We start from the raw sequence: 23,345 nt of genomic DNA, 5'->3' as shown, positions 1-23,345 counted from the left end.
AGGAGGCCATAACATTTTAGCATAAGATCCTCATAGTGGGTTTGTGTATTAATTTTGTATTGACCCTAGAGGCCCCATTATATTGTAAAACTCATGTATACTTGCCCCTAACTTCTAGTGATCTATATATATCTAACTCAAAGTTCATTGTAACAATTCTTGATTATATAATAAAAGTATAGCTGTCAAGTACTTTTTCTGTGAACATAGACCGTCAAGTCGAACATTTTTCTCTCACTAAAATTTTCCTTTACATTATTTTTTATTTCACATTAGTTCCAAACACTTTTTTTTTTTTTGTCTTTTTCTTTCTATCTTATAGTTAATTTTTGTAGCATGTTGACAATATGTATGTAGTTATCTTTCAATGTCATTAATATGATGAGCCAATCTTAATAAATAACCAAATATGATCTACTCAAAAATCTATTGTGAAGATTTTTTTATTATTTTATTTTATATATATATATATATATATATATATATATATATATATATATATAAAGTGTTGTGAAGAGATTCTAAATTGACACACTATCACTTATATTTATTTCATGGCATTATAAAAAATTAAATGGAATTTAGTCATAGCAAAAGAGAAAACAAAAAACACCAGTATACAAGTTATAAGCCAATAATTTTCAAGTAGCATTTTTGAGGGAATTCTTGAATTTCTATATAAAGATGAATAAATCTCTCTTAAAGGCACATTTAGGAGACACTTTGGTTAGTTTTGATACTAACAAATGTTCACAAGACTCACTACCAGTTTGATACACTTAAAAATAGTTTTGATAAATTCGGAAGAAAAACTACTTTCCCAAATCTCAACCAATTAAGATGTACACTTCAATTGATTGAGATTTAATGACTCAATTGATTGACCAGCTATCAATGCATGTATTGAGTGAGCAGAAAGGTACTTCAAAAATAAATGACATTTGTTAAGTCTCGATTGTCACTCAACCGAACCTCATGAGTATTAAAGTTTAATAATTAAAATTCTCTCCAATTTACCTTTTAAAGTAAACTTAGTTACACATATTGCAACCCACTTGTATATATCTATAGACACTTTTTGCACATAAATCCATAGGCGTTATTGGCCACATTAGTATGTTGTGAAATTATGTGCGAAATTTGATTTATCTAAAGTATTGTTCAAAAAACACAATAGATAGATATAACTTAGCCAAATAAAAAAACCTAGAGAAGAAAGAGCAATGCTACTAACACAAAAAAATTTGACTTAGCCAAATAAAAAAACCTAGAGAAGATTAGAGTAATGCTAGTATGCTAATAACACAAATAATTGATAATTTTTTTCACACATGTTGACTTGACAAGTTTTTACTGGCCCACCATTCACATAACTTTTTTTACCTAAATTTTGCTAGTGTCTAAGATTTGTTGTTGCCTGTCTTTACTGCTACTGTCTAAGCATTGCATGTCCATACGACTGTGTCGTTTCTGGTCTCACTATGTGTCGCACAGCAGAAGCATTTCCACACTACGAGTCGTTCAGTTATAAGGCCGTTACTTTTAGACTGAAGTGTCTGTTAACAAAAAGCCCAAGTCCAAGAGGGATATTTTGGGAAACACATTTTGGAGCTTCAAGCATTTGTGTTTGTTTCCGTTTTTAAGCGGGCAAAATCAAAACTCGCACAGTGTACAGCAATGTCCTCTGCCGAAGAAAACCCTAGAAAATGGCGGTTCACATGGGAAGCTCAATCTCAAATCCCAATCCTCCGCTTATTCCTCTTCGATTCCCACACTAAGCCCTCAATTCAGTGCCAAAATCTCAAGGTCGACCCAAATCTCTCACAATCTCTGCTTCAGCTCAGCTGGTTCGATGACCGCCACGTCTCGCTTAGGGTTCCGATTCCCAGGGTTTTGCTCGACCCTGAGTCGCCGCTCAGTTTCACAGCCTTCGATGATCACATTCAGGTCAAGCTCGTCCTTCTTCTTCCTGTCGATCATCCAATCGTTTCCAGCTTCGATTCCGTCTTGAATTTCTCTCAAGGTTTGGAAAATGCTTCCTTCGATGCTTTGAAGCCGCTAGAAATGGACTCTGGTGAGCTCTCTTTTAAAGCTTTAACAAGATATTAACGAAATTCGAATGCGTTTGGTTGCCGTGAAAGTTAGGGAAACAGATATAAGAAAATTAGAGTAATTGTAATCATGTTATTATTATGATGTAATTGTAATCAGCTTCATTGTAGAGAATGAAGTTCATATGAATGATTTTTTCGCTTTGCTATAATTTGTTGTTTAGCCTACTAAGAAAATGTTGGTTCTTTGGTGCTAATGGTTGTGTGGTTCAGATCTGAAGACGCTATCTTCTAGTGAAGGAGTTCATTTTCACTGTAGAAGTTGCTCATTCAAGCTGACTAAAACTCCTCTCAGGTAACTTATTATGCTACTATGCTTATGTTCATCAATTTACACTATATTCACTGCTCACTAGTATATCTCGCTATTTATTTCGAGTTAAACTATGTATTTGTTTATTTGTTAAGAGTTTATTAAAGTCGCAAATTTGTTACCTTTAAAAAAAAAACGTTTATTAAAATATATTTACAGAAAAGGGGAGACTTAAAACAATGTACATAAGCAAATAAACTAAAAAAAAATCAAAAGAAAAAGCTAGCGACAAACGTACACTATATTAAACGCGTCTACACGTAACAATTTAACAATATATTTGCTAATCAGTAATTGCTAATATTTCTTGCCATTTTAGTTCAAGACAACTTCGCCACTTTACTATTGCCACCAGATTTGCGTCTTGAACTTGCATTGGAAGTTCCATGGCCCATAACTTTAATCAAAGAACCAATGAGCTCTCTAACTCAAGTGGTCCCTCCTATTATGTGAACAAGGTGGATGGGTGCATGAATAACTTACAATCATCAAACATGTAATGCAAAAGAGGATTAGAGGTGTAAAGACTGATATATTTACTTATCTAGGTGCATGGTTATGACATGGGACCATGAGGCTACTTAACATATGGTTCTATTCCGCTTTTATGCCTTCATTTTGTTTCTTTGTTAAATCCAATTTGGTTCAAGTTTTTGGTTCCTTTACTGAGATCTGATTTTTCTAAAATCTTCTATTTGATTTTTCTTTGAATAAATTGAAAAGAAAAATCCACTGCTATTGGTCAGCTAGTTTACAGACTTTCATTGGACCTTACATATGATTGTTCCAGAGGTACAGGGTTCTTATATATGCTACCCTAACTTGGTAGCTTGCATTCAACTATTTGAATCCATATAACATTATTTTTGCCCACTAAATTTATGTACGCAGAAATTTTGTGGAAATGCCATCAGTCAACTGGAGAGAGGCGGCTGATAACTGGTTTGGAAATTGCTGTTGTTCCTTTGGAGGTGTAAGTGAGAAGCTGGTGAATGGGTATGCAAATTCTTATACATATGCTAAGGGTATGTGCCACTTAAGTTCTACGACTGTTACCCTTTGCAAGGATGACCTTATGGAGTGGAAATTTCCTGACCAGGTTGGATGCCAGAGGTATGATCCTGAACTAGATTTCAATGGTGATAATGTATTTACTGAAGCAAGTCTAGATTCTAGAAGTAATTGTGGAAGAGTCATAACCTGTGATGAACCAAGTGAGGAAATGCCTGCTTCTGATGAATCAAAGTTGATGCATTTTAAGGACGAAAATTTTGCTGCAAAATTCTGTTGTGAAGTTACTGAGGAAGAAACTAATGATGATGCTTCATTTCCTTTGTTGCTAGAATCAGTTGATTCAGATCTCTCTAAAGATGTGGCATCAGCACCTGGTTGTTGTGTTCATGTGGAAAGTAAAGTTATAAATCATGTTGATAAAGATTGGAAACATCAGGTATCTGAAACTACAGAGATCAAGGCAAATCAGAAATCTTTTCTCAATGGCTTTCTTGGAAATATTTTCATGGTTAGATCCTTCAATTATTCAGTAGATGTTGAGTGGATTGAATATGTTTGCCCTCAATGTTCATCTCTTCTTGGAGCTTACCCTTGTGGCAATGGTTATGCACCTGTAGATTTTGGAGTTCGATTGTTCAAATGTTATGTTTCCACTTGTTTGCCAGTCAGTGGATCAGGGGATTTATTCAGGTATGCAAAAAGTGATCTACAGTTCCTACAGTTCTGTCTTTAGTATGATTTTGGTTGTTTTATTCATTTTTAATCAGCCTTGTTATGCAAAATTTGGACTCTTCAATTTAGAAGTATTTTTCAGGTGCTAAGTGGTTCAAGCTCTGAGCTCAAACTAGGGAAGATGACTGTGATTGGAGTTGTTGGCTAGATTAGCTATAAGATTCAATCTCAATGGAAACTAATTTAAGTATCCCTAAAGACTTGAGCTCTAAAAATAATTGCACATGTACATTTGTATCTAGAAAGTAGTATTATTTGCTTATGTAGATTGTCCTTTAAGGTGCAAGAACAACTGCTGAGGGTTTTATGGAACTGAATGTATGTCCTTAGATTATGGGCTTGTAGTGTTTTGACATGGACCTGGCTACTCCAAAAAAATCTAGACATGATATATATATTTGTGAATTTGTAATATTAAAATTCATGTTTACATGTACTTATCACCAAAAAAAAAAAAAAACTTGTGTTTACGTATGTTTGAGTGTATGTTTGCTTGAAAAAGAATCAAACATGGTAATACTTAGGAAATTAGACAGAAGGTCTAGAAAAAATTCATTATACCTTTATGTACTGCATTCTGCATATATATTTTAAAATGCGATTTTTTTTTTGGGTCTCTGAAGTATGTAAAAGTCACAGTTATGTGACATTTCAAATAGAAGAAGTGCACTACAAATCATAGATCCCAAGATATAACATTGCAAACTTGTTGAAGAGAGACATTCTTATGGTGCTGCTGCATGTATCTAAATTCTATTGATGCTGCTACATGTCCTCTCTCTCTCTCTCCCTCCTTATAATTTGGGCTATTATTTTCAGTTCTTCTTTAACTAGTCACTGTAGATATACCTTGAATAGGAGTTTTTTTGGAGGCAGAATAAATTTTGAAGTTTTATTCTTGACTATTAATTTGATTGTCAAAAGTTCAGTACTTAAATTTTTTTTGCTTTTATGGACAGGAAGTATACCTTGGAAAGAATGTTTGCAAGTCAGCTCCTGGAAAGTGCAGAGGATGAATCAACATATCGAACTGTGGTTAGGGATGTGAAAACCAAATCTCCCTTGCTGCAAATTGTTCTTCTAAATCCAAATTCTTGGTCCTGTACTGGTTTCTGTGTGGCTGCAGAGGGGGCAAACACAGGACCAATTTCAAAGATGGATCTATGCCCTGTCATGAAGGTGCTTTTTTCTGACTGCAGCAAAAACACAGATTTTCATTCAAGGTTGGTTAATTGATTTTGCTCTTTTGGTATCTGTTTTTAACTCCATCATGATTGAATAAAAACGGGAGAGGGAGGGTGTTGGTGTTGAGGGGGGGGGAATGGGGAGGGACTGTGTGGACTGAAAGCCTATGCCTTCCAGTCTTGATTGATAATAGTACCATATTCAACAGAAAGGCGAACTACATTTTATTTTCACCGTAACATTGTTGACACAAACAAACCAGCAGCACTTTCTCTGTGGAGATAGTTGTTGTCCTGTGGCAATCAGAAATTTGAACTGATATTTAGTCTCATCTACTTTTTTATTTCATTTGAGATGACCAAATATAATTTTATTTCCATCCTATTCCTAAAATTTGCCTTAGAAAAACATGCATCCTTTGTTTTCGTGACATGTTTATGTTTCATGTGTTTACCATTTTGGTGAAATCTAAATTTTCATCTGAGAGTTCCTTTGCCCCTCCCTCACTCCAATGCTTCTATACTTATTAATGTAACTGAGGTGTATGCAGGATGATAAAAGACTGGGAAACAAAGAATTTAGCCGATGAAGTTTTCATGTTGACACGCCAAATAAAAGAACTAATTAAATCCCTGGTGTCAGGAAAGGATTTACTTCCACCGTCATGTTCTTGCCTCCAGGGTTTATCTTTGTCATCTATACAGAGGTAATAGTACGCCTTTTGAATGGCTTAGATCTTCTGTAACTTCAAACTTGATGTTTGGCAAGGAATAGAGCTTTGTTTCTGGTCTAACCTTATTTGAAGACCAAGAAAATGCACTCTCTAATTTTAGTTCTCGTGATTCTTCAAAAATTAAACATTGATGATATCAAAGAGTAACAAAATAGATTTTTCCAAGTTCTAAAGGAGTCCAAATACCAAAATCATTAAGTATGTGCTAACACAAATTGTATTAACACTTCGTGCCTATTTGGCTCAGCTGTTTGCATTGCAAAGTAAAATTAGTATTTTCGTTATTCGATGGTTTTAAAAGACTAATCTCTATTCATAAAATCATCTACCTAAGGTGCATGCCCTGGACCACTTTTGCTATGCAAATAAGTCATGGCAGGTCTGTAGATGAAGTGGTAGGAGAAACAGGAACATACTCACAGAATCAGGAGGTATAGTTGCTTAATCATTGTGGGAATTTTCGGTTAAAGATTGTGCTTAGTATAAGGAAAGAAGATATAGAAGCGTAGGCCAAGAGATGCCAAGGGCATGCTCTCCTGGAGGACAATGGATTTTTCATTATCCTTCTAAACATGCAGAGAGAGAGAGAGAGAGAGAGAGAGAGAGAGGTCCATGTTGGTTATACATGCTACGTCCATCTGATATATAAAATCTATTCCTTCATGTTAGTCTTTTTTTTTTTTTTTTTTAGTGGATTTTTAAAGATGGTAGATCTCTCTCTCTCTCTCTCTCTCTCTCTCTCTCTCTCTTTTAATGAAGTTGGTAGCAAATTTATTGTTAATATAAATTTTTTTTTGATAGGTAAGAATAATTTTATAGGTATTTACATGGTGGATATGTTAGGGAGAACACAAACCCTTAGTGTCCGTTTGGTTGAAGGAGTGGAAAGTGGGAGGATAGAAAAAATTTGATTTTTTTCTCATATGTGTTTGGTTGGAGGAGTGAAAAAGTGGGAGGGTGGAAAACTCTTTTATTTGATTTTAGAGAAAAATGGAATGATGGAAAATGTAATTTATATAAATTGATTATTATACCTTTATTACATAATATGTGAGGGGTAGGGAGAGGGTATTTGTGTAAAATGAATTTTTCATCCCTCCTCATTTTTCTCCAAATTTGGGAGAATAAAAAAAGTGGGCCTAGGAGGGAAAACTTTTTTCCCTATTTTCTGTCTCTCCTATTTTCCTTCCTTAACCAAATAGTGGAAAACAATATTTTCTACCATATTTTCCTCTTCCTATTTTTCATCCTCCCTACTTTCACCCCAACTAAACACATCTCTATTTTCACCCTAACCAAACACACCCTTAGGGTGTGTTTGTTTGGGGTGAAAACAAGGAGGATGGAAAATAGAAAGAGGAAAATAGGGTGGAAAATGTTGTTTTTCATTGTTCGGTTGGGGAAGGAAAATATGAAGGATGGAAAACTTGGAAGAAAGTTTTCTTTCTGGACCCACATTTTTTTCCTCCCAAATTGGGAGGAAAATGTGGGGAGAAAAGTGCTAGAGTAGCACTTTTACAAAAATGCCCCCTTCCCACCAACTCATTCATAACCGAGTCCAAATCTTCTGTCCCACTTTTCCTGCTCCACTCTATACTCCACCAATAAAAACTTGCCACGTGTCCATCTAATTAATTAAATACTACTATTAATTAATAACGGTAGCATTAATAAGTCAATAATGATAGTATTACTCTCCAACTTATATAACAAGGGTATAATAGTCAATTTATATAAATTATATTTTCCATCAATTTCTATTTCTCTCCAACCAAACAAAAGAGTTTTCCACCTTCTTACTTTTTCACCCCTCCAATCGAACACACAAGAGGAAAAACTAAATATTTTCCATCCTCCCACTTTTCCATCCTCTCACAATTTTTCATCTTCCTACTTTTCCACTCCTTTAACCGAACGGACTCTTAGAGAAAACTACAAGTAAAATAGCTAAGCAAATAGGGCTATTGAGAAGTGAACCGCTTATAATCAAATAGCATTACAAATTGGAAACCATAAATAGATGACCAACACAATTTCAATCCTATGACATAAAGGGTCTGTTTGAATAGGTTGTTTTGAAAACTGTGTTTTTAAAAAATAACGATTTTAAAATGTACGTTTTGAAAACATAATTTTGAAAGCCACAATAAAACATCTGGTAAAACTTGTGAAAATTGCGGTTTAAAAACTATAAATATTTTGTTGTGGGTGCAAATTACCAAAAAAAATTTAATTTTGATGTTGAGGATATACTGTCGTTTTAAATGTAGTTCATGCTAAACATGTTAACATAGTTACCTAGTACCATCACTTCCCTTGTGCGGCTGTGCCCCACTACAAAGCTTTTTATTATTATTATTTTTTTATATATGATCCCCACTACAGTGGTAAAAACAGCTAAACAAAGTAGTAATATTATATATGTTGCTACTTAATATCAACCACAAAAAAGAGAAGTAAAAAGTCTAAAAAGTGAAGAGACCAAATAGAGGGAGAGAGAGAGCAGTGGGTCTCTTCTCAACTAAATAATTTGCAGAGTTCACCATTGAACTCATTCTCACCACTTCTAGTGTGTGTCGCATGATCTTCTTTCCAGCAAAGCTACTTCTGCCAAGGAGTTGCAAGCACTGGAGAGTCGGATCAGACACAGGTGAGAATTTTAAAGGTTGATAAACTATGAAGCACGGGTGCGTTTCCGGATTCGGGTGCGGGTGCGGATGCGGGTGCAAAACTCGGCAATTTTTGAAAAAGTAGGGTGCAGGTGCGGTGATTAAAAAATTATTAACTTTCTATATATTTTTACTATTAAAATATTTTTAAAAAATACATTACTATGCCTTGATTCACATAACAAAGAAAGAAGAAGGCAAGAAACACAAAACAAAAAAGAAAACACAAGAAGCAACAAATATTCAAAATAAAATTGAGGAAGGACTGGTTTACGATGTTTGGGCCTCATTCAAAGCCGATTTTGCTATTCCGGCATGGTTGAAGGCTGATTTCGGCCGTATCGGTCGCCGGCCGATACGACCTAATTCTGCCAATACGGCTTGATTCTGGCTGAATCTGCTTGGATCGGCACGAATCAAGCCGAGTCAACGCGAATCCGTGAAAAAAAAAAAAAAAAAGCTCAGACGCGGCACCGACGAGCGGGTAGCCGCGTCGGACGGTGCACCTCGCGTCAGCTCTGGTGCGGCACCCTCCCAGCCACATCCATGCTTCATAGTTGATAAATTTGTTATTAAGCAAATACTTGAGGGTATATTAGGTATTGAGACCCCTAAAACATTTGTGTTGCTTTTGAGTGATGAGTTTGAAACTAGTGTTTTCATAAAAAGCTAGTTGGAGGCACGGTTTTAAAACTTGATTTTTTACCGTTTTGAAAAACATATTTTGCTGAAAACGTGAGACCAAACACATTGTTTTGCGTTTTCTTCCAAAAATGCGCGTTTGTTCCACACAAACACCTATCCAAATAGGCTCAAACTCTAAAATAGAGAAAATGACAACGATCTCCACAAAAAAGAGTTGCTATATATAAGATCCAAAAAGGACAGTCCAAATAAGTTGATTTCCGAGCTAGACATACAGGGAGGAAAGGATGGCGACCCATGAAGGTAGAGAAAAAGGTTGCAAGTAAAGCAATGAGAGAACTATAGCGATAGACTCCAAATTTGAATCGGTGAATGACCCATAAATGAACTGAACCAAATTGAAATCGACTAAAATGCTAAAATAATATAGCTCAACATGAATTCAGTAACAATAAATACTAAGTTTCAGCTTTTAGTATTATATATATAGATATAGATATAGATATATAGAATCATAGATAGGGCCATAGGTTACTTAGATTACACTTATTTGAATCAATTATGTTCTTTTTTCTTTTTAAAAAATTAAACTTTATTGTTTAGTAAAAAGTGATAACAATATGACAAATTGAGGTCACACAAACATAATTAAGAAATATAATTTAAAAAGCATAGGGCTAAACCTGAATCAATTTTATATATATATATATATATATATATATATATATATATATATATATATTTGTATTAGTAAAAATTAAACTTTATTATCTAATGAAAATTGATATAACAACATGACAAATTAAGGACACACAGATAAATTAAGAAATTTAATTTAAAAGCTTATGGCCATAGGCTACATTACAGCTCTTTCTTTTCTAGAAAATCAGATGAGAATAAAAATGTAAAAACTAATGTAAAGAGACTTAATGAAAATAAAGACTAATAATATCTTGATGTCTCGAGTGCTAACACATAAGTATTGCATCTCCTCAGTTGTTCTGTATCCAGTTATGTCATTCCATTGTATTTCTTCTAGGAAAAGCTAATAAACAGGAAGCAAAAGATATTGTTAGTAAAATTCAGGTCACCTAGCTACATCTAGGTCAGATAAATGGACCTCATTTCACTCTCACTAGGCTGCCCATTATCCTGGTCTCCGCTTAGTTTTTCTTCTTGTTTAGTGTCTTTTTCTTCCTTCTTGGTCTTGGCCTCATCAACTCCGTTCTTCTTTGCACTAAGCTTTTCCTCTTGTTTAGTGTCTTTTTCTGCCTTCTTGGTCTTGGCCTCATCAACTTCATTCTTCTTTGCACTAAGAAATTCCACAAGACTTTCAAGGGCGACTTCAGGTTGGTCACTCTTCATAATCTGCTGTGCTACTTCTGCAGGAGTAATCTCTACCGCTTGAATAAGCTTTTCAATCCTTACAAAGAGATCATGTTCTTGAATTCCAAGATATGTTGAAACAAGCACTCTAAATCCTGCTGGGGTGCAATAGCCCATGTTAATGTGAACATCCATGCGTCCTGGCCGCCTTAAAGCTGGATCCAATTTTTCTCTGAAATTGGTAGTAAAGATGATGATCCTCTCTTCACCACAGCTTGACCAAAGTCCATCAATGAAATTGAGCAGCCCTGATAGTGTCACCTATTGCATTGTGATGAGGAAAAAATGACAAATAAAAAGAACACATAAATGTGAAACGCTGGTAAATGAAATGTCCAAAGCTATTCACAATTGTTTGCAAACACAGTGCATATATATACATATACATGATTCGAATATACCAATAAAAATTTCAAACAATTTACCAAATAAAACTACCACAAAATATCAAATTAACCAAGTGACTGTAGTGTAAAACAAAACAAAACATAAAAGATAAATGTGAAAAGCTAGCAAATGAAGTGTCCAAAGCTATTCACAAATTGTTTGCTAATACAGTGATTAGAATATACCTATAGCATATCCAACAATTAACCAAATAAAAATTACATCGAATTAATCAAGTAATTGTAGTGTATCTATATATGCATGTATTTTAGGCTCTAGTAAAGTAAATTAACTTTCAGCCTCGCTATGATAAGATCCCTTCCATTTTCTTTTACCTTTTGTTTAGGTGAAATGAGAGAGTATTTGTATTTTTTATTTTTTAATCAATTTCAATAATTGTGGAAAAAATACTAGTAGGCTTCAAGCTAAGGCCGATGTAAGATCCAAGTACAGTGCAATTTGACTAGCTTGAAGAGGGCCTAACTCTTTGGTTCATATGAATAAGATAAAACGCACAGAATCAGAAAAGCAGGGAACAAACCATAAAAGAAATTGCCCTAGTAGGAGGGGAATAGAGATTTATGGCAATGTATTATTGTATCATATTATGTAAGAAATTCTATCTGCTCATAACTTGTGTAAACAAATTAATGTATGTACTTTATTCTTATTGTCAAATAACACACATTTGTCAATATCTATATAATTTATTAGGTAGAGGTGAGATGAGGTGGGTTTATGAAGTATATATGTGTACGTGTGTGCAAATTACTTAATATTGTTGAATAAGATTATTATATAAACAAAACCCAGAAGAAATGAGCAAGAACAGATATTATGAAAGCATTAGTTAGTCACCCCTTGAGACGATGGTGGCATAGACTTCTTCTTGACTTTGGCTTTGGCATTGTCATCATCATCATCATCATCGTCGTCATCACTATCCTTGGGACGTTCCTGTGCTACCTTTGAATTTGAACTGCAATCAATGTCTTCAATGAGCAGAATGGACCGGTTGGTTGTTGAGGTAAGAAGACGCCTCAAATCGAAGTCCGACTTAACAGTTCCAAGCTGAAGGTCATAGATATTGTAGCGTACATGATTAGCAATTGCCGCGACCAACGATGATTTCCCAGTTCCTGGTGGACCATAAAGCAAATACCCTCTCTTCCAAGTCCTCCCCACACGTTCAAAGAATACTTTCCGATTCACAAACATGTCAAGGTCTTCCATTATGAACTTCTTCAGGTCTGGCTCCATAGCTAGAGTTGCAAATGTTGATGGGTGCTTGAAAGCTGTGGATTCCCAATAGCAGTGGCTTTGGTCATAGGTGTAAATCCTAAGACCTTTACGATTGTTCAAGATGGACCTTGCAGTGAGAGCAACGTGTGGAAAGTAGTTCTTCATGACTTTGTCTCTGTGATTCTTGTTGCATGTTAGATGAAAGAACTTTCTTTCACGAGAATAAAGCATATTCTTCGACTTTTTTGATTTAAGTGTCCATTTGAGCTTCATGTTTTCAAACTCGTCCACTACATGACCCCAAACTGGAACACCTGTTTCAGGCGGTGTTTCAAATTTGTGTTTTTCTTTGAAACCCAATAGGACAGTTTGGGTGGAAGGGCCTATTTTGGTAGGCAAATAGACCATGGCAGCTCGGAATAGTGCATTGTCTCCAAACTCCCATTCCTCCTCTATCACAAAAGTGAAGCTTGTGAAGAAACGAGAGATTATGTGCTCTTGAACTATTGCTATTATACTCTCCCTCGCTTTTTCTGGAACCATCATATCAAACATGCTCTTGAGGAGCATGAGAAAGGTGGAGATGGTGGCATAGGCTGCGACAAGGCTAGATGTGGATGGTAAGTTCTTTAAGAAAGATGACATTTTTCTTTTCTGGGTTGGTCAAAAAGTTATCGACTTGGAACACAGGCTCACACAGAGAACTCAACACAACAAACACTAAGTGGTGGATTTTATAAAGGAGAGATGAATAGAAATGTGCAAGAAAGAGAGGGACTAGAAGTTATACAGAAAGCAGAGAGAGACTACTTGTTTGTAAAGGAGACTCGGCAAACAAGAATGCGACTTTCCCTTGCACATGACAGTGCAATATATATTTGGACAAGTCACGGCACAACTTGATTGTTTTCTATTTAACATGAAAATGATGTTCTACAAATAACAAACACTTTTATAACTAGTAATAAAAAGACTATTATTAATAAGAATAAAGTATTTGCAGTGGGATTAATTGAAAATTTTATGAAAACACAAATCACATACTAGCGAAATAAATGGACAATGGGTCCTGGCTATAACACATTGTTATTGATAAATGAGAAAAGAATTGGTTCATGATTCATGCAAAAGTAATGTTAAATGAATTACAACTTATCACATTAGTAACCATTGAAAAAAAAAGGAAAAAAAAAATGCAATCATGAGATTTGCTAAAAAGAAATTTCAGAACACAATAGTTTTGTGCTCGGTGGCAGTACAGTGACTACGGTCATTTTCTTCCACATTTGTATAAAGAGAGAAAGGTCCCCACTTCGCAGCCTAGAGTCTGTTGCACTAGTGTCATGTGCACTGCAAGTCTGCAATGATTCTCAGAGTAGCTCCTACTCCAAGCCTTATTTTCTCGTATCAAAAATGGCAAGTTCTAGCTGGAAAATTTTACCACTTTTTGGAAGAGAGAGCTATATTTGGATCCCGACTTCTGAAACATTAGATGATCTTATTTATGCATCTACACTAGGCTGTCCATCACCATCAGTGAATACTGAATACAGCTACCACAAAAGGCCACCTTTCGGGTCAAAAATTGATCAGTTTTTGTATTAGTAATCAACTTAAGACGAAATCAAGTCCATTTTTTGTTGGCAAGGCCTAAGGGCCCAATAAGGTGCAAACTCTATATTCTCAACGAAAATTTTTAAATTTACAATATGTAGCAATTTATTCGAAGGTTTGTATTCGGCAAATGGGGAAGACAATTTGTTTGCCAGCTGGATGCATATGGAGTTTTGCTTTTTTGGATGAGTATGTATATGGAAGTTTTAAAATCTTCATATCTTCCAGATTCTCATTTGGATCATACCAAAAGTAGCGTGACCCATTTAAGTTGTGGAATGCTAGGAAGCACTCTCTGTTCCTTTGAACGATTTATATTGCATTTATAACATTTCTTGATATTCGCCCATGAATACAACAAAACTACAAAAATTATATGATTAAACTTACAAAATACACCTCCAAAGAAGAAAAAAGTGGGGGATGTCATATTCAAAATTTTGAGAACATTACTGGTAGGTAATACTGTTCCATAAAAATACGTACTCTTCATGTCGAAAACAGAGATGACTTGCTTATGAGAAACAAAAATTTCTTTCATCTTCCAATTTAATAACATCAAGAGCCAGATTGAGGTATCTTCCGCTTGATATAGTTCCCAAATCTTTGATGGACCCTATCATCAGATAATACGTCCCATACCTACAAATTCTCAGTGATATCAATCATTATCATCAATTACACAAGGAAAAAAAAAAAACTCAACCAACAAATTCTCAGTGAGATCAATCATTATCATCAATTACACAAGGAAAACAAAACTCAACCAAGTAACAAAATATCAAGATTTTTTCACTCACTTTCAATTTCCCCTTAGAGCCTCCCATAGCCAGCAAAAATGGGCTGTCCTCTGAGAAGGACATGGAAAAGACAGCTCCCTAACAACATCCACAAAAAAGCATGAGAATTTATCTAGAACAATATTAGCTCTAATAAGATGTTTAATAAATTCTTATTTACCTCATGACATCAAATATTAAAAACTATAATAATCACTTACTACTTTAGGATTTGTGGATGCAACACATGAAGGTTGATTGTTTGATAGATCCCAAAGCTTTACCTGCACCAAATGAAGAGCAGCCAACAAAAAAATACAAAACATTAACAATCTGCAGGGTTTATGAATGTCTATGACAAATAATAATAATAAGATAACAGCCACAATTTTTAAAATACCATTTTATCCTCGGATCCAGTTGCAAGAAGCTGTAGAAGAACCCATCATAACCGAAAGTTATACCTAGGAAGTTAATAACGCAAAAGATCTGACCAAGAAATGAGGGGGGGAGGGGGGGAATGATAGTTACGTACATTAGGTGCTGAAGGATTATAGGAGACTGTGCAAACGGCTTTGTCATGTGCATGGAGAGTAAAACTAGGTTTTAACTGAGAAGTTGCATCAGACTTGGCTGCCCGGACATCGAAACCCTGGACAGTACCATCTTCAAGACTCACCTAAGAATACATCGTCTTAATAACTCTCCAACCAAAAACTAATATCTAAAAAAAGATTCTGAAGCAACAATAACAGTCTCCTCAGACAAAAAATGAATTTCGCTTCTTCAAAAGGAAAGCCAAAAATAAATATTGAAATCACCTATATAGGAAGATAGTTTCAACTAAGAGGGCTAAAGCACTCACCACAAATAAGTTTTGGTTGTGTGGATCCCATGCCAAGCTTTCTACATCAGCTGTGACTGACCATTTATAACCAGAATGCTCTGGCATTCTACCATCCTTCTGCAATGCGCAAAACATGATAAATACATCAAGTCACTTTATCTTCAGAGCAATAAAAACTAAAAATTAACAGACAAAGCCAAATTCCTAACCCTCAAATCACTCATTTCAAGCAAACAAATCCTCCATTGGTGGTGGCTCGTGTAGAGGCGAACATATTTATATTCTGAATATAATAAAATAGTTTCGTATTTTTAAAATTGATTTTTTGATTTTATAAATATTTTTGATATTTAATCCAGGTTTCATAACTGTGCAGTAGAGTATGATGACATTTTAACCAAAGGGGAAAAAAGAAGTAATGCAAGTAAAATGTTTATTACCATGACTACTGAACGATCGAAAGATCCACTAAGAATAACTCGTGGTGCATGATGATTCCATGCAACTGCTTGAACCTGCAAGGATTAGGAGGAAGAAGGTGAAAGTAGAAACTCATTAGACATGTCTGCTGTAGAGATTATTAAGATTGCATAAGGTAATATTAAGGTATCTAATATGGAGTCCTGCTTCATTTATATATTTATTTTTAAATCAATAGTAACAACAATAGGGAGGGGAGGATTTGAACCTGGACACATCTCCGTTGGAAACACTATAAAGTGCCAGCTGAGCTACAAGGCTCTTGGCTTACTTTCATGTTCTTGCTAACACTTTTAACAATGCTAGTATCATTTTTTTCTCAATTAATTGAGAAAAAAATCTATTGATTTTTAGATCAATAGATTGGAAGGAAGTCACGCACACAGTGAAAAAAGTCTGCTTGGAGAAAGGAAATTTACCATGGAATCCACATGATTACTGGAAAAAGGCCATTTTGTATTCATACAGACAGATTCGATAAAATATCCACCCACAAAGATGTTCCAACAGGAAAAATTTTCCTCCTATCATATTTTAAATGCATAGAATTTTCTGAACAGAGCATTTATATGTTACAAATCAAATGGTGAAGGGTAAACTCTATAATCAAATGCAACCAAAGCATACAGTTGAATATATATACATATACATGGTGATCTGTCCAGGCCTGGAATGAGACTGATAATGAATGATTGTCATGCATGAAGGCTTCTAGCATCTCAGCTAGTACTTCTCCCCCACTGTTCTTCATTTTTGTCTGTCTTTTTCAATTTATAATTAGTCCTTTAGTTTCTCATCCATAGTCTAAAATCAAACCCAAGGTCACAAGCCCATTTACAAATACCAAAAGCCTAACAATTAGCTTGAGAAGATATAACCCTTACAGCAGAGACTGAACATCAATAACCATTTACATCAGTTACCAACCTTAATTTATCTAATAATTGCTTAGTCTCATCAGCCTAATCTACTACAAAAAGGAGCTTCTGATATCATACCTATATTATTAGTACTTCATTTTGGACCAGTAGATAGCAACAATGTGTGCTCTAATTTATCATTCAACTATGTCATGAAAAAGAAAATATACAAAATCGGACTTAATTCTAACCTTGTCCGTATGATGCTCCATGGTAATATCACATTTTCCAGTAGCCACATCCCAAATTTTAACTCGTTTGTCAGCACTTGCACTAGCAAGTATATTCCTGTGTTATTTTTCATAAAAAGCAAAAGAGAAACAGAGAATTATATCCAGTATACACACCCCAATGAGCCAAGAGAAGGTAAAAGATAGAGTAGAAGGCAACCTGTACTCCTTGTTCCAAGCAAGACCAAGCACTGGACCTTTGTGACTGTCTTTTTTGTACTTGACTGATATCTAACACAAGCAAGTAATAAAATTGGAAAAAAGTTCACTAGAAATTAAATATTTATCAGGTCTATGAAAACATAATTTGGTCAAGAAGGAAACCATAAGAATACAAACCTTCATATTTGATTAATGTAAATTTTTTTAGAAGTTACTTGATGTTTTTCATTCTTTTTTTGATAAGTTAATCGATATTTTCAACACTTATGAGTTATGAGGTAAGTTCAGCATAAACAGGTGTATTGGAGCCATATCTAGACACGCCCATTTTAATACCAACATGACCATAAAATAAAAAATAAAAATGACAGCAGCCCAAGAAAGAAACGTTCTGTCTAGAAATCACAGGTTAATTCACCAAGCATCAAAAGGCACACCAACAGACTTTGATATCCCATTTGGAAAAAAAAAAAAATACAAGTATACAACAACAACAACAAAACCTTAGTCCCAGATTTTTTTTGGAGTCGGCTATGTATCCTCCACAAATTAGTCAAGGTTGGTCACATGGATTCTTTTCCTCCATTCTATTCTTTCCCGAGTCATAGTATTTGTTACTTCCTTATGTATCCTCTACCTTTTTCATTCCTAAAATTGAATTAACTCACTCTTTCTTACCGATGCATTAATCAATCTCCTTTGATCATGATCAAACCATCTCAAGTTACTCTCCCTCATCTTCAGGGTTTATGGATTATCCTAATGATAGTAAATCTCTTGAATTATTAGCACATGAATTTTCCAATTTAACAGACAAATGGCTAACTGCTGGAACAGGAAATTTTTAAATTTTTTTTTTCAAAAATATCTACAACATACACACAATTCAGGGGTGAATGTAATTGAGTTTAGTTTCTGAACACATACCAAATACATAAAGCTGTCAACATGATAATTTCACATGTATCAAGCCACATGCAAGGACATATCACTTACATGTAAAAATTTTAATGGACATCAATCTGCATCAATCTTGAAAGGAATTTACTGACAAACCTTATTTTTTTTCTCCTTCCTCTCAGCAATGCCACCCAGCACCACACATGGTTGTACTTCATCAATCTAAAAAGAAGAGAACAAAACTATAAAGTTTGCAATGACATCTTATTTCGACCTATAGTCTAAACTCCAACTGGATTAATATTAATAATCAACATACAATGTCAAGATCCCATATTTCGATAGAAGGTTCCATTGAGCCAACAGCTATAAAATTCCCTGATAACAGACAGATATCTTTTAGCAACTGCAGAAATTAGAAAACAAACTGAACTTCAAGTGTAAAATAAGTTGTAGGAAACCATCCTTTATGAAGTGAATGATTAATTTTGTCCAAAAGAAAGCTCATAGTTAAGAAAAAAATATAATATGCTACATTGTTTGCTATAGTTTTCTCTTCCAATTAATCATATTATTTTTATAATTTATTAGAACAAGTATTGAAAAATATTTTCAAAGATTTCTGAAATTCTTTTTTGCATTCCACACAAGGGCTGTCAAGAAGTCCAGATTAGATATAATTCAGTCCAAAACTGATTAAATGGCTGGAATTCAAATTCAAATCTATATTTGGTAGACCCAACCCAAACAAGTTCAGACTAAAAAAGAGGGTGGAAAAAACAATAGTCTGGCATGGGATTCAGACTTTTTATTATACCATGCACACACCCCTGTACGTGTTTTAATGGGATTCAGATCTTAATCCAATCTACTCAAGTCAAAATACAAATAGAGAAAATCTATTACATTCAATGCAACCAATTGGATATGATGGCAGATTAAATTTCAATCAGATCTGAATCCTGACCAACCCCATTGATATCCATCTCTTCATTACAATAAGAAAAAAAAAAGTTAATGAAATATAACAGTGAAAATCAAGTGCATCAGTGCTCTTGGATGAACTGCAAACTTCAAACAAAATTAGTATGTCATACCTTTTTCTCCACCTTTAAGTGGACAATCTAGCCATGCAGTACAAAGAGGATTTGCTGAAATGATGATATCATGGTGAACATACATGTTTGAATCACCATCATCAGATTCCTCATATATCCAAACCTGCAAATAGACAATGGGATCACTTAGGACTTAGGAGTGCCTGAAGAATTGGGGAAGGTGTTGGTGTCTGGGTAGAGAAAGAGAGAGAGAAGAAGTAAATTTTAGCTATTACATACCTCAAGCTGACTGACTTCATCCCCACTATGTGCACAAACTAGGACAGCATCAGTTGGATTAATAGTCATGTCCTCAACCTCTTCAGAGTCATCGTCCTGGAAAGGAGTAATCAACAAAGAAGTTGATGTTTTAGAATCACAAGGCAAACAAGTAATGAAAAGCAAGAACACAGCATACTGAAGGAATCCGACTTACACCCTTATCTTTTAGATATGGATCCATGTCATTACTTGGGTAGTAAAGGTCTCCAAGCCCCGTGCTAAATAACTCAATGCCTGAAGTAAGCCATGAGAAGATGCAAATATGTTATACATTGAATATGGCTTTTTTTCTTTTTGTAGGTGGGCGGGTGTGGCATGTGGGGACCAATCAAGTCCAACACAATATTTGATTCAAGGAAAAGGCGGTGAAATAACCTTATTTATAACATAACTTCCTAAGGAATTTATGCAAATGAATCAATTTCATTAATGTAACAATAATTCAACACTGCTGTATGTTTTGATAGTCCATTCCTCTTTAATACAATAAAAAGAAAATAAAACTTAAGAGAGAGGAGATGGGATACCATCATCTTCTTCATCATAATTTTCCATGTCAAGTTCCCTCAAACCATCAGTTATGCTGTCAAAACTAGTCCCTGACTTTGCAGTATTGGAAGGTCTGCCAAGTGCATCTGCTACCTCTAATGCCTGGGCAACTTCACCAGCCTCATTGGACGCATCATCACCATCCATATCTTCATCACCGTCCTCATTGTCACTTTGTCCACTACATAACCCCAAGAGCCTCATAAGTATACAAAGCCAGGAATTACACCAACACATTTATAGAACAAACAACATCAAAATCCAACCTTTTCTTCTGCAATCCAATAATGTTTCTTTACATATCTCCAACTTGTAAGAACAGTGTAATAATGCGGTACATAGTACATACATATCAATGAAAACTCAAAGATAACTACAAATCCCACATAGTCACAACAAAAGCTCAACAATTATCGCACACGCCTTTGAACTCTCATTTTCATCGATGCCCTCATGTTTAATTGCTGTAACATATACATATTTCTTCTCACTCTCAATAAATTTACTTTGAACAGCATGACCACCAGCATTTGTATGAACAAAATCAATGACAAAAATACACTAACAAGCAACATGCATAATAAATTAAGAGTGTTTAATTTCAATAAAATAACGGTTTGGAATTTGAAGTAGTAACTGATTATTATAAAATACAGTAAGTAAATGAAATCAAAGAATGGTAAAAAGGAATAGACCTTTTGTCGAAAGCGGTGGACTTGACGATCTCGTCGATTTCTTCTTTGGAAGGAGGGTCTGCTACGGCGGGTACAGGGTTGGCGGCTCCTTTGGGTAACCAAGAAATTGATGATATCATTTTCTTTTGTAATTTTGGGATACGCAACAACAAAAACACAATGGAGTCTTGGAGCGGTATTTAACAAGAGTGTTGAGGAAATAGGAAAGCTAATTAGCAGCAGCAGCAGCTGCAGCGCCCCAAGGTTGAGGAGTCTCTCTCTCTCGGTGAACAACAAACAACAGCGGTTATATGGGGGGTTTAAGTTTTATGGGAAAAGCCCTCTCTTCTCTTGGTGGCTGGCTGGTGGAGCTCAATGTCTTTTTATTTTTTCATATTCCCAATTTACCCAAAAATAAACATTAATTAATATTATTAGGGTGGGGCTTGCTTTTTATCTGGGCTTTTTAGCCCACGTTAGTTAGACAACTTATTAGTTGCACAGAATAGAATAATAATCACTTATCGTTAGGCTTGGTTGGGCCAGCCCAAATAATCTCTATTGAGATTGAGAAGGTCCAACAATCTCTCTAGACTTTCTTGTTTTCTTTGTGAATCAACAAGCTCTCTGGACTCGAAGCTAGGATATATACACAAGAGGAAGAGGATTAACACCAAACTAGGGGAGGCAGAAACTTTCAAAAGGCCACGTGGACCAAGATTTCCAAGATATCGAGAAGGGTGGCTGGAGAAAGAGATATACAGAATCATTGTCATTGATAATCCAAAGTACCAAATATTTTTTGAACTTACCCAACCAAGTAGAGGCTGAAAGCATCGAAAATACCTTCCTGAAGCCGCCGAAGTTGATTCGTTTTTGGGTAGAGTAGAGTTGATTAAAAATAGGTTAATTTTAAGTCAAATATATTCTACTCCCCTCAATTCAAACAAACCCTCAATTGGGTTAGGGTAGAGATTTTGGGGATGGTTTTTTTTTTTTAATTTTTTTTTAATGGGAAGAGAATTGACACCGTATGGTAATTGTAAGTGCACAATTGCACCTGGCCCCAAGAACAGTTACGGGCTCAGGCCCAATGAGCCTTAAACAATATGAATTTGTAGAGTGTGGGCTCGAAACCCAGGTTAGAAGTGTGTGAGGATTAAATGACAAGCCAAAGATTGCAAATACTCAAAAACAACGGGGAATATTGTAAATCAACCTCCTCGGACGAAGCCAAGAGTTGTTCTTATATTATCTCTTTCTCTTTCTTCTTTTCCTTTTAGATTACAAGGTAGTTCCTCTCCATTTTCAGTTCTAGGTTGCTCCTTAAATACTCTTCTTTTTGATACTTTGTACACGTGTTGCCCCAACTCCCCCTTAGCCTAGATATTTCTTTTCTCAGTGCCTTTGAATAGTAACCAGAAGTTTCCCTTCCACTGTTCAGGTGTCACTTCCCCATTAATGCGGACAGGGTGGTAGGTGCAGGGTCTTTAATGTGGAGGTGGCAGCCTTTATCTTTGGTATTTCTCTAACATCGATGCTTCCAGGACATTCAAGGGTTCACCCCTTTTAACCAATGGTCTTGACCGTGTCCTTCCCTAACCTTTACCATGAAGTCCCGGGTTCTCCGATGTCCGTCCGAGGGGAAGTTCACCCTCGGCTGGATCCTCGGATCCTCGGCGTATGGGCCGACCCATAGTACTAACAAGTTCTAAACCCAGGAGAAGGTCGGCCTTCCTTAGCATGGCCCAAAGGCCCATATACCCATCAGGGTCTTTTTACTCCCCACAGTCATTTCTAGACATTTTTCAAGGTCAAATTGCAAAACTGACTTTCTAAATTTCTTTAGATTTCATTTTAGTCTTCTAACTTCACTTTTGTTCGTTTCAGTTCTCTAAGTTTCAGATTTATTCAATTAAGGGCTTTTCATCAACTTTTATTAAAAAAATTTGAAAAAAAAATTATGGATAACATTTATCAATCATTAATTGAATTTTTTCAATTACAAAAATTTAAAGACAGGTTTAAAAAATTGAAAAATTAATCACAACATATAGCAAAAGTTGATGGAAAAGTTTTGATTGAATAAACTTGAAAGTTAGAGAACTGAAATGAACAAAAACAAAGTTAAAGGACTGAAATGAAATCTGAAAAAACTCAGAGGGCCAGTTTTGCATCTTAGCATTTTTTTATAAATTAAAAAATAATAATAAATATTAAATTAGGGGCAAAAGATGACGTTTTGGAAATTTAACGACAATAGTGGATGTCTACCTAACAAAGGACTGAATTGGGAAGTTTTGAAACTTAGAAGACTGAAATGAGAGAATGCAAACAGAAGATTGAAATGAAAAATAGTGAAACTTAAAGAGTGAGTTTTGGAATTTAGCCTTA

The 23,345-nt window shown here is 35.1% G+C and overlaps 3 protein-coding genes across 4 annotated transcripts; 1 reads left to right on the top strand and 2 right to left on the bottom strand.

Annotated features, from left to right (window-relative positions):
* The first annotated feature begins 1,629 nt into the window (after positions 1–1,629).
* On the top strand, positions 1,630–6,271 carry LOC142623530 (uncharacterized). 2 transcript variants are annotated; one of them, XR_012842166.1, is made up of 6 exons: positions 1,630–2,074; positions 2,325–2,406; positions 3,316–3,946; positions 4,056–4,128; positions 5,130–5,393; positions 5,906–6,271. XR_012842166.1 is itself a non-coding variant. In XM_075796967.1 (5 exons), the coding sequence occupies exons 1-5, from the start codon at positions 1,678–1,680 to the stop codon at positions 6,063–6,065; spliced, it is 1,716 nt and encodes a 571-aa protein (XP_075653082.1). In that variant the 5' UTR covers positions 1,634–1,677; the 3' UTR covers positions 6,066–6,271. The 2 variants fall into 2 exon arrangements, 1 of the variants encoding a protein (XP_075653082.1); XM_075796967.1 differs by having other exon boundaries at positions 1,634–2,074; positions 3,316–4,128.
* A 3,962-nt stretch (positions 6,272–10,233) lies between these two features.
* Positions 10,234–13,310, bottom strand: LOC142626171 (AAA-ATPase At1g43910). Its single transcript, XM_075799956.1, has 2 exons — positions 12,034–13,310; positions 10,234–11,049 (listed from the first exon to the last, which is right to left on the bottom strand). Exons 1-2 carry the CDS (start codon positions 13,060–13,062, stop codon positions 10,504–10,506), a joined length of 1,575 nt encoding a protein of 524 aa, XP_075656071.1. The 5' UTR covers positions 13,063–13,310; the 3' UTR covers positions 10,234–10,503.
* A 1,019-nt stretch (positions 13,311–14,329) lies between these two features.
* LOC142624735 (uncharacterized) lies at positions 14,330–21,346 on the bottom strand. The gene is made up of 16 exons (XM_075798470.1): positions 20,973–21,346; positions 20,256–20,458; positions 19,883–19,962; positions 19,687–19,782; positions 19,447–19,570; positions 18,669–18,727; positions 18,506–18,571; positions 17,448–17,518; positions 17,249–17,345; positions 16,098–16,172; positions 15,676–15,774; positions 15,346–15,489; positions 15,211–15,240; positions 15,032–15,094; positions 14,832–14,909; positions 14,330–14,673 (listed from the first exon to the last, which is right to left on the bottom strand). Exons 1-16 carry the CDS (start codon positions 21,089–21,091, stop codon positions 14,590–14,592), a joined length of 1,488 nt encoding a protein of 495 aa, XP_075654585.1. The 5' UTR covers positions 21,092–21,346; the 3' UTR covers positions 14,330–14,589.
* Positions 21,347–23,345: the final 1,999 nt, after the last annotated feature.

The sequence above is a fragment of the Castanea sativa genome, chromosome 2 (genome assembly GCF_040712315.1).
Source record: "Castanea sativa cultivar Marrone di Chiusa Pesio chromosome 2, ASM4071231v1".
NCBI lineage: Eukaryota > Viridiplantae > Streptophyta > Magnoliopsida > Fagales > Fagaceae > Castanea > Castanea sativa.
Note: the sequence above shows the minus strand (reverse complement) of the source record. Positions and strands in the feature narration are given on the sequence as shown.